We start from the raw sequence: 12,426 nt of genomic DNA, 5'->3' as shown, positions 1-12,426 counted from the left end.
GAACATGCTACAAATCCGAATATCGGAAGCATGTTTAAAAAAAAACAGGATAAAGGAAACATTTTATAAAATCCGGATATTGGAAATGTGTTGAAAATCCAAATATCGGAAACGTGTTTAAAAAAACAGAAATCGAAATCATGTTTATAAATCCGGATATTGAAAATATGTTCAAAAATCCGAATATCGGAAGCATGTTAAGAAATTCCGAATACGAATATCTATTTGAAGCGAATATCTGAAGCAAAACGAGCTATTCACATATCAATTTAAACGTTCGGACAGTAATATTTTATAAAAAAAAAATATTTTTAAATTCAACTTCCTTTTTTCTTGTTAATGATACAACTGTATCAGAACTGTTTATCATTTCTTTTTAATAGTTTTGCTGAGTCATACTTATATAAACTGCAGAAAGACTTCAATTAAATTCACAAAAATATTTCATTTGGGGCGAATTTTCGTTCGCTTGTCCGCGGACACTATCTTTTGATATCTTCAATTTTGGCAAATATATGCAAAATCACGTGGCAAATTTTACAACCCAAACTATTATCGTATGAGATTTTTACCGGTGACATGTATTTTTATTGCAAATGATTTATTGCACAAACATTTAAACGCTTTACCGTTTTAGAGCGGCCTCTTTCAAACGTTAAAGCCAGCCTAAATCTGGAACAAGACACATTTTATATATTTAAGCCAGATGCATTTAAACTTCATCCATCTATTGTATTATCGCATTTAAAATAAATCTGGATGATTTTGCACCGTCTTTATAAAATGCTATTATATTTGATCGTGAGAAAAAAAAAGTACAATAATTTCTTATTTTTAATGATTATTTCTAATAGCGTACATTTGCTATTTAACCATAATGGGGGGAACAGGGGTATTTCGACATTTTCAATCTATCATTGCCACTTGCAATCTGTCTATACTATATCTGTGACTGCCCCAAATGATGATGTTTTTGTTAGAGAATATGTTCATACATTGTCTTTATATGTATATTTTATGTCACTAATTAATTGCCTAAATGGAACTTGTCTAAATAGATTAATTAGGTTATGTGATAATGTAAATTGTAGTTTGGTTGTTGTTGTTCAGAAGGCCACATTTAAAATTAAGATGTATCATTTTTACTTCGTAGGCTACTGATCTATATCTTCATGTGCTACCTTCTATATTATTATTATTATTATTATTATTATTATTATTATTATTATTATTATTATTTACCCTTGTACAAAATGTAAATGCAGTTTGTACTGGCTCAAGTTTATTGAGTCTTGATTACCATTCACTCTTCTACTAGTGTTGAATTCGTAGCTTTAAGTAAATATTTTAACATATTCCTTTTTTACGACGATCGACTGTGTTATAAAATGTACTAAATTTGTCAATTAAAATACCCTTGGGGTGTAGAACTCTTCATGTGATGAAGCCATCCAGCTAACTTCCGGAACGATGCCGGTTCTACTGAGGTGCTCGCCCATACCATAAACAATGCCCTGTCTTCCGTCGTTATCAAAAACTGGAAAAGTTGCCACAAGTCGTACATAAATTGTGTCGGTGACACCTAAATGCTGCGGCTTTAAACGAATTTGCTCAACGCCGACTTTGATGCCGCCGATCCGAACACAGCCAAAGGGTGACTTCTTTCAACTAAGTTTTGTTTTCTTTGACTCCGTAAATAAATATACTATATTGCGGCTTTAAAACTTTTAGGAACCCCTGTTCTTCCCTTTTCATACGCGTATACAAGGAATAGATCTACGCCCTTACCTTATGCACTGAAAACAACATAGTTTGGTTGTTCCAGTGCGCTATTTATCGCATTGAATCACTGCCATTCATCACCATATAATGCAATTCGATGCTCCTTTTTGGTCTTTTCTTCTATCCTTTTCGGCCATTTATGGTCCTTTGTGTTTGGTTAAATAGATATTCACGGCGTTTTCGTAAGAAATGATAGCAAAAATTCTCCCACGAGCATGAATAGATTTCGATGCTTTTATTATAAGTTTCAAACAGAAAATTTATATCAATTCAATGAGTTTTATTTTGCATATTGAATTTATTTCATAATGCATTAAAGCATCTTCAAATGAAAGAAATATTTGCGGTTGACCGGCATCTTAAACCGTTATTTAAACATTAAAGCTTTAGACGAAATACTAATATTGTGCGTTACTTCGACCTAATGATGGATTGCTTTGGACTAAGTATTTACCTTAAGATAAACACACTATTTTTTTTATATTCAAACCAGTTTAAGTTTATCCGAAAAGACAAAGTCCGATAATTAGGTATTAAGTTACGCTGATGCTCCGAAAATTGTGTTTTAACCGGTCAAGGGTTTTAAAGAAACCATGAGAAATAAACGAGAAAGGACTAGTTTATAATAACTTGCTTTAGATCGATCTTCAACTTACATTTAATCACTCTCGAAACCTCATTACAGACGAAAGCCATTGATACGAGGGTATGAGAAAAGAGAAATCGGTTTCCGTTTTTTAAATGCATAACGCCAAGCAAGAGTCATTTTCTCGCATTTTATATAGCTAGTCAAGGGAGCGAGCCAACGACCTTCCGCACACGAAGCGGCGCTTCGGGGCAACAGGAGAGAATCTTTTGACCCTACGATATACCTCACATTATAAAAAGCGAGTCCTTTCAATATGTTTTGGAATTTCTATTAAACTTTTCTTTTTCTTAAGTGTACTGCCATTGCATACCCACTGTAATTTCCATCGCTGCTTTCTAGAAAAAAAAGAGGATATTTGTTTGTTTCAGTGAAAGATTGAAATATCTTTCACGAATGAACACCAGATGCAATGTTTTTACGAGTGGCAAATGTAAGGTTTGTTATTAACGAATGAAAGGTATTTATATCTTACATGTAAAAAAATATCTTTTCATTTCATATTTTGACTAAATTAATTAAATTTAATAGTCTCTTACCAGTGAAAAATATACTTGATATTTTTTCACTGTAAAAATACCAGATATATTTCACTGTAATACTAGTATTTTAATAATTCACAAGAAAACCCAGTATACAGTTTGTTGCATTTTCTATAAAGTCATATTCGGGTACACTAGTTTGTCCCTTGCATAACTTGTGTGCATAACACACATGGTCTAGCGTTAAGTAGGTGAATACTTTAACACTTTCTTTTAAATCTAAGTGGCTTAATACCATTTTGTGTATTTTTCATTGAAATTTTCTGCGTAAAAATATCAGTGATGAAAAATGTGTATAATATCGCTGTCTCCTTTTTCCATACTTTAATATCTAATTATCGTTAACCATGTCATTTCTCACGCGTATACAAGGTGAACGGCTCTTCTTAAATTTCTTTAATTCACTCAAAAACGTAATCATTTTTAAATTTGCAGTCAAAATGGTTACCATATTAAAAGTACATAAATAGATAAATAATGTGTTAAATCATTCTTTCTTACTTGGAGACAGCATCTTAATTTACTCATTAACAGCCATTTTTACCTTAAATATTTCACTATAATTTGAAAAAACTGTCATTAATTCTTTTATCAGCGCCAAATAGCAAAACTAAAATCATAAATGAAAATATCTCTTTTTGTTATGCTTAATTCAGTTGAATATAAGCGGTTCTTTAAAGTTTAGATATTGAACATAATTTATTAGCCATAATTAGCTTTTAAATAGGTTGTCAATACATCACCGTGACAGAGTACTTGTAGGCGAGTCTTTAAAGTGTTTAGTAAGACATGAATCTTCATAATGTTCTTTATATTTTTTTAGAAAGAGCGTGAGTAAGTTGAGACAGTATAATACAGATAAGTGAGTTTTGTAAATTAACTATACACCATTCATAGCAAAATGTTGAAAGTTAACGGGAGCACTGGCGTATGATGTAAGATTAGTTTCCAGCAATTTTATTGGAATGTGTGGATTTATGAAGGACTGTCGCTGAATTCACATTTTTCTGGCCGCTGGATTTTGTAAACGGGTACTCAATTTCTGAGTAAAGTTGCGCTCTGGTCTGTATCATTGAATCAGGCACATCACATGGTTGTGGACGAGTGTCCGTTTTCTACATGGTCTTAGCAGCTATGCTTTAATGTATACAGAAGACATGTTTAACCATTTTCATGCTGGACTCGACTGAGTCTGCCTCTGCGACCAGTGTAGATCACACTGTTCGCTATTCAGTCAATATCTATTTGGTAAGCACCCCTTTTAACAGCTAATGGTACTGTCCAAATTGAAAGGTGGACAAGTTCATTATAGACATTTAGCAGGGTAAGGGCTAAAACTGTGATTAATCTGCTTTCGAGTTTGCTTTGCAAAAAAAAATACTAAGTGATAAAATAGTCATTAGTTATGTGAGTTCATGTTGGCTTTCTTTATTGGCTAGTGCATAGCTAAATGCTACTCTCCTACTCCAAAGAACGAAGCCAGCAATAACATTATGATATTTATAGGTCATTTGCTTTGTACTGAGAAATATGTGCGAGTACTACGCGGCTTTAGGAGCGCAATATCATTCCGCGAAAGAACGAGTCCATATTTCTCGTTGTAAATCTAATAATCATTTTATTACATACACATACTTCAATTATAATTATTGTATAAATGATATAAATTTGTTCTTAAGCCTGTTTAAAACTGAAAATATCGCCGATAAAGAACTTTTAAACGTGACGACATGCATGAAATTGACGTCAAAAATGACGGCACGAACATGATATAAAATTTGAACGTCAGTATGGAAAACTATTCACGTTTCAGGCTCGATTGTACCTTAACGGAATGTATAGTTGAGTATGTAATAAAAGAAATTATAATGGCATAAAGACTAGCAAAGCAACACATGATTCATGGCAATGAAGAAACAAATCAAGTAATTCCCATATATACTAGCAAACCAACGATCCTACACCATAGGGCACTAAGGTTACAAAATTCTCTTGGCGTAAGACTACGAGCAAAGCAGCAGATTACACCAGACCAAAGAGAGCAGCAAGATACCAAATGACCTTACATCTAAGTTAACAAATGCAACACATGACCTTGCATCACATTTAAGACAGGCAACAAATGACCTTGTACCACAATAAAGCAATGCAACACATAACCTTGCATCACAGTAAAGCAAGGCAACACATAACCTTGCATCACATTAAAGACAGGCAACAAATGACCTTGTATCACTATAAAGCAATGCAACACATAACTTTGCATCACAGTAAAGCAAGGCAACACATGACCTTGCATCACAGTAAGCAAAGCAGCACATGGCTTTGCATCACAGTATAGCAAGGCAACACATGACCTTGCATCACATTATAGCAAGGCAACACATGGCCTTGCATCACATTATAGCAAGGCAACATACGATCTTGCGCCATAGAAAAGCGAGGCGACACATGGCTTTGCACCACAGTAAAGCAAGGCAACACATGACCTTGCATCACAGTAAAGCAAGGCAACACATGACCTTGCATCACATTATAGCAAGGCAACACATGACCTTGCATCACATTATAGCAAGGCAACACATGACCTTGCATCACATTAAGCAAGCAACACATACGACACCATTAAGCACACATAGAAACAGCAAGGAGGCCGTACACATAGGCTTTGCTACACACAGTAAAGAAAGGCAACACATGACCTTGCATCACAGTAAAGCAAGGCAACACATGACCTTGCATCACATTATAGCAAGGCAACATACGACCTTGCACCATAGAAAAGCAAGGAGGCGACACATGGCTTTGCACCACAGTAAAGAAAGGCAACACATGACCTTGCATCACAGTAAAGCAAGGCAACACATGACCTTGCATCACATTATAGCAAGGCAACATACGACCTTGCACCATAGAAAAGCAAGGAGGCGACACATGGCTTTGCACCACAGTAAAGCAAGGCAACACATGACCTTGCATCACAGTAAAGCAAGGCAACACATGACCTTGCATCACAATAAAGCAAGGCAACACATGACCTTGCAAGTAAAGCAAGCAACACATGACTTACACCACAGTAAAGCAAGGCAACACATGACTTGACCACAGTAAAGCAAGCAACACATGACCTTGCACACAGTAAGCAAGGCAACACATGACCTTACATCACAGTAAAGCAAGCAACATATGACCTTACACCACAGTAAGTGGACAATGACCTTGCATCACAGTAAAGCAAGGCAACACATGACCTTACACCACAGTAAAGCAATGCAACACATGACCTTACACACAGTAAAGCAATGCAATACATAACCTTACACCACAGTAAAACAAGTCAACACATTGACCTTACACCCCGTTAAACAATGCAATACATAACCTTACACCACAGTAAAGCAAGGCAACACATGACCTTACACCACAGTAAAGCAAGGCAACACATGACCTTACATCACAGTAAAGCAAGGCAACACATGACCTTACACCACAGTAAAGCAAGGCAACACATGACCTTACACCACAGTAAAGCAATGCAACACATGACCTTACACCACAGTAAAGCAATGCAACACATGACCTTACAAAAAGCAAGTAAAAGCAAAGGCAACACATGACCTTACACCACAGTAAAGCAATGCAACACATGACCTTACACACAGTAAAAGCAACAAGACCTACACAAGTAAAGCACACATCCTGACACACAGTAAAGCAATGCAACACATGACCTTACACCACAGTAAAGCAAGGCAACACATGACCTTACACCACAGTAAAGCAATGCAACACATGACCTTACACCACAGTAAAGCAATGCAACACATGACCTTACACCACAGTAAAGCAAGGCAACACATGACCTTACACCACAGTAAAGCAATGCAACACATGACCTTGCACCACAGTAAAGCAAGGCAACACATGACCTTACACCACAGTAAAGCAAGGCAACACATGACCTTACACAGTAAGCAAGGCAACACATGACCTTACACCACAGTAAAGCAATGGCAACAAACGACCTTACATCACAGTAAAGCAAGGCAACACATGACCTTACATCACAGTAAAGCAAGGCAACACATGACCTTACACCACAGTAAAGCAAAGCAACACATGACCTTACACCACAGTAAAGCAATGCAACACATGACCTTACACCACAGTAAAGCAATGCAACACATGACCTTACACCACAGTAAAGCAAGGCAACACATGACCTTACACCACAGTAAAGCAATGCAACACATGATCTTACACCACAGTAAAGCAATGCAACACATGACATTTCACCACAGTAAAGCAATGCAACACATGACCTTACACCACAGTAAAGCAAGGCAACAGATGACCTTACACCACAGTAAAGCAATGCAATACATAACCTTACACCACAGTAAAGCGAGGCAACACATGACCTTACACCACAGTAAAGCAATGCAACACATGACCTTACACCACAGTAAAGCAAGGCAACACATGACCTTACACCACAGTAAAGCAAGGCAACACATGACCTTACACCACAGTAAAGCAATGCAACACATGACCTTACACCACAGTAAAGCAAGCAACACATGACCTTACACCACAGTAAAGCAATGCAATACATACCTTACACCACAGTAGCTGACATTGCCCTTACACAAAGTTAAAGCAAGGCAACACATGACTTACCACAAGTTAAAGCAAGGCAACACATACCTTACACCACAGTAAAGCAAGGCAACACATCACCTTACACCACAGTAAAGCAAGGCAACCTCACCTTACACCACAGTAAAGCAATGCAGCACATAACCTTACACACAGTAAACACGTATGTGATGTTACAAATATTTTGATTAAAAGCAGGGTAAAAAAAAACACTTCTAAGCTTCCCCGTCGCCTTTGATCTTTCGTACATATTTATCTTTTAACACTTAAAGAAATTGTAATATTAAAGTATTAATAGCTACGATATGAAATAAATATCATTGTAAAATTTGTAAACTTTCATTTGAACCTAGTCGAAAAGGGCTATAATCAAAGAAAAGGGTCTAAAGTCAAGTGATGACGCCACACATAAGCTATTGTTGTGTTCAAATGTGGATTGATCTTTGCATGTCATCTCGTCAATTCATCCCATCTCCGTAAAAAAGCCAAGGACCTTTTAATGACAATAAATTAAATACATCGAAGGTTGGTAAGAAATTGATACCTTTAATATACCGAGAAAAAAGATTTGAAGCTAAGATCAGTTCGTACTTACGACATTGAATCAAATAAATGTAAAAACTGATATAATTACAATGTACCAAAGTACTGTGAGATTATTTGTCTGTTGCTTTATATTATAATCGTATTTTAAAGAATTGTTTCCATAATAAAGCAATTTTGATATTAATTGTCACATCAGTAGACGCTATATCTCAACATCTCAAGGATATTTAAATACCAAAAACATAACATTGTACCAAAAGTACTTTGTGAGTAATTGTGTGTAAATCTATTTAATAATCTTTCTTTAAAATGTTTCATTAAAAAAAGCAATTTTGGTATTAATTTTCACATAGCAGACACTATATCATAAGATCTGAAAATTATTTAAATACCCCTAAAAATACTCTTAAATGGAGACCTTTTTCACTACAGCCTTGTTATGGTGGTCCTTTATCAACATGGAGTCTCTTTAACTGTGCAATACTCTTTGATAGCAGTAAGTTAGGGAATTTGTTTTGCTTGTTTTTGCTTTGTTTGAATTCATGTGCACACAACCCAGGTTACATTATTTCCATTAGCTTTTAATTGTAGCAGACACCCACCCCCGCCCCCACCCCGCGCTTCGTGTGGACAGCATTTCATGTACAGACGGGCACATAGGCAGAACTACCGACCTACCGCGAGCCAGATGGAAAGCTTTCTCTCACAGCGACCATACCACGGCTCGAACCCACAAGGTTGACTTGGCGAAATCAAAATGAAGCTTATGAAAACTTTCGCTAATCTCTTGTATGTTTCAAATGTAGCTCTTCCATAAGTAATGTTTCTTTTAACAGGATACATGTACTTAAAGTTCTGCAAACTTCTCTTAATTAATTCTACTTAAGCGTTTACACTCTTTAAAGTATTAATGGATCATAGCAATTCGCTAAATATGAGAGGATTAAAAGTGCTGTGAGCACACGGAATTAATTATAGCGTTGAATTGAGCGATATTGTTATAAAAGGCGTTTCTGATTATTGCGTATCGTTGGGTGGTAAAACACTTTTTTGGATTTAATGAAGTCCTTTACAACCTCAAACTATTATCGTGTTTTGAAATCGAGAACTCGCATATCGGATAGAGCGTAGACTTGGGTTTTACGGCGCACCAACACAGTACAGGTTACACGGCGTTGAACAGGAGCTTTACTCACATATTGGATAGAGCGCATAGATTTGGGTTTTACGGCGCACCAACACAATACAGGTTATATGGCGCGGAACAGGAATGAAAATTTTGGTTTCACATCTTATTTACATACAAATGAGAAAAAAAAGATATGTTGGAATCAAAACTTTTTATACCTCGTGGAATCAAATACTAGTAGATACAACAAAACCAAGTGACCACGGCCCTATTAGTCTCCCCCTACTGTCACACAAGGTCAATACAGTGGTTCCAACTTTTCTCCTACACAAGTTGTACCCTTTTGGTTCTTAAGAGTATTTAAAGACCCACCACAACCCAGTGACCTACTTCGTCCTCCCATATGAACTTCGTGCAACTCAATCTGATAATACTGGTATAATACAGCTATTCTACAAGATGGCAGAGGGACAATTTAGGCCCTCCCTGAATTAATGTGCTTTCACAAACTTCAACTGCAAACTTATTCAGTCATTCTCTTATCAGTACAGTTTTAGGAACATAGAGTAATAACTATTTTACACTTTATATACAAAAGTGAGATCTAAACTTGCCTTAATTAAAAATACATGTAATACTGTGCATACTACTACATTAGTTTAACAATATAATTACTGAGACATTAAACACATTGTCTTGGGCTTATATATGTCACTGTCAATTTGTAACTAGAAACTGGTCATTTCTCTTTTTTCCCATGCAAACTATGATGGAAATCCAAAAGAATACAGTTAGTTTGTGGCGCGTCTTTAAGAGGCATTCGATTTTGCCTGAACGTTCTAGTCTTTACATACTAGAACAAAAATCTGAAAATATAAATATTTTTGCAATTTCTTTTTTATTGATTTCAGTATTTTACACACAAAAACTGCCAATTTTACGTTTAAGTTTAGCTTTTCATAACTATGAAATACGTTTTAATATCTAACTATTGTTACGGCTAAAAAGTTTTCTATTTGGTTTCGGATTTTAGAAATATTGAATTTCTTTAGCAATAATATTTTTTGAATAGTAGACATAGTGTTAAGTGAAATAAATTACGTTGCGCACCGTTTCTATTGTTAACCCTGACTTTTCCCATCTTTCATACAAAACAACGTATAATTGAATATACATTATAATTTGAATTTTAATATCACCGTGATTTTTCAAAAAAAAAAAAAAACGTTCTTTATTTGCATACCTGATGAATTTCTTTTTCAAATATGAAAAGCTCTTTCCTTGTATAGTTTGCGGTTTTTATTTTATTTTAACTAGATTTTGAACGTGTATGTTTAGGAGCTTTTTTATTCATTTTCCAGAAAAAAAAACACTTAGATATCGTTTTTAAAGAATAAAAATCTTATATTAGCTCTTGTTTTTAATCTTATAGTATATGTAAAGGTTGTGTGATTAAAGAAATATGGACTGACCTTAAATGAACCTTTGGTAGCTATAGCAGTGTTTCGTTTGTTTGTTGTTTTTTTTTTTTTTTTGTTTTTTTTTAATTTTCATTTCTTTTGTTTTGTTAATTTTCATTATAAGAAAACTTACGTAAATTTCTGTCTTTACTTCAACGTGAATATCAAACCACCCTTGGTTAAGCGATCGAGAATAGCTTCTGTTTGAAATCCGTTATACTAAATTGTTGCCGTCGGCGTCGGAAATATAGGTTGAGCCAAGCAGTATTCTGCTGGTCATTTTTCTTCTACTAAACAGAAATATTAAAAGCATTTTACTTTTTTAAATTTTCGGCCATTACACAAAAAAAATGAGTATTCAATTTTACCCGCATTTACACCACTTTACAATTAACGTGAGTACTCTAATCCCTACGGAGGCAAAGAGGCGACACAGGTGTTTTTTTTATACTAATACGTGCGTATTAGTATAAAAAACATCTAAGTCACCTCTGTGCCACCGTACATTTCTTTCGTGTTGTTCTGTCTTCCTGTATCTCATTGCAACATCCCCCAACGTGTTGGCGCGAGACAGGCGCGTGTTTGATGTCAAATTAAAAAAAAATCAACAACTGTGATAAATTGACTAGATAAACACCTTTGATAACATGTCATTCTGTAAGGTAAGTATACAAAGTAGGTGTTATATTTACACCGCTGTGGACAAACGTAAGAATCTGCTTTACATAAACGGTATGTTAAGTTGTAGATGTAAGATTACAAAAAAACACGTGATCTCAAACTGAAAAGCTACAAAACGAAAAGTGTCGCGTTGTAGTCTAGCACGTAACCATCTGAAAATTAGTAGGTACGAAGTGATGCATACATTTATTAATTTGATTACGGCATTGAAAGCATGGAATGAGTTTATTCTATCAAGTTCTAAAGACGACTTGACTTCTTGTAAAAATAAATGAATGAATAAATAAAATGGACTGGTAGTTCAAAAGATAAATTTGGCGAAATTTGCAAAATCACATAACGTTCACAAAATAATGTTGTTGTTTTTTTATTTAGTTTATTTAGATACACAACCATTCTCGTATACCACGGTTCCCTGGCGATCTAGCGATTTTGACGAACCATGGATGAGAATGACACACATCTTGATGCTAACAAGTCAAATGTTGTGAATTTAGAACTTATTTAGTATACTACATAGTATTTTGTTTTCAAACTTGTTCAGAAATCGCACGATAGCTGAGGTCAAATTGGAACTAGTATATTAGTATCCTTAGGAGATGCCTGATTTACGGTTACTTTAAACCGCTATCATGCTGGACACGACTGATTTTGCCTTTGTGACCAGTGTAGATCATGATTAGCCTCCACATCCGTGCAGTCTGACCATAATCTGCACTGTTCGCCATTCAGTCAGTCTTTTTTTGGTAAGCATCCCTTTTAACAGTTAATGGTACTGTCCAAATTTGAAAAATGGACAAGTCCATTATAGAAATTTAGCAGGGTGAGGATTAATATAAACCGAAAAGCCAACTTTAATGTCATCTAATATCATTGCCACCTTAAATGTGTCAATTTCTACTACAATTAATTTTAACTACAATTAATCACGACTAACCAGATTTTTTTGTGGTGTGTGTTTGGTGTGTGTGGGGGGGGGGG

At 35.3% G+C, this 12,426-nt stretch overlaps 2 protein-coding genes across 2 annotated transcripts; both read left to right on the top strand.

Moving 5' to 3' along the window:
* Nucleotides 1–5,289: 5,289 nt before the first annotated feature.
* LOC123542008 (histidine-rich protein PFHRP-II-like) lies at nucleotides 5,290–6,072 on the top strand. Its single transcript, XM_045327636.2, has one exon. The coding sequence runs from the start codon at nucleotides 5,290–5,292 to the stop codon at nucleotides 6,070–6,072; it is 783 nt and encodes a 260-aa protein (XP_045183571.2).
* A 951-nt stretch (nucleotides 6,073–7,023) lies between these two features.
* Nucleotides 7,024–7,554, top strand: LOC128551022 (histidine-rich protein PFHRP-II-like). Its single transcript, XM_053531289.1, has one exon. The coding sequence runs from the start codon at nucleotides 7,024–7,026 to the stop codon at nucleotides 7,552–7,554; it is 531 nt and encodes a 176-aa protein (XP_053387264.1).
* The last annotated feature ends 4,872 nt before the right edge of the window (nucleotides 7,555–12,426 follow it).

Source organism: Mercenaria mercenaria, chromosome 19 (genome assembly GCF_021730395.1).
Source record: "Mercenaria mercenaria strain notata chromosome 19, MADL_Memer_1, whole genome shotgun sequence".
NCBI classification, from domain to species: domain Eukaryota; kingdom Metazoa; phylum Mollusca; class Bivalvia; order Venerida; family Veneridae; genus Mercenaria; species Mercenaria mercenaria.
The sequence above is the reverse complement of the archived record's forward strand: the minus strand, read 5'-3'. Positions and strand labels throughout refer to the sequence as shown.

Bases quoted from the DNA above. Each gene is read 5' to 3' on its own strand.
- LOC123542008 (XM_045327636.2), top strand. From the start codon at position 5,290: ATGGCTTTGCATCACAGTATAGCAAGGCAACACATGACCTTGCATCAC.
- LOC128551022 (XM_053531289.1), top strand. From the start codon at position 7,024: ATGACCTTACATCACAGTAAAGCAAGGCAACACATGACCTTACACCAC.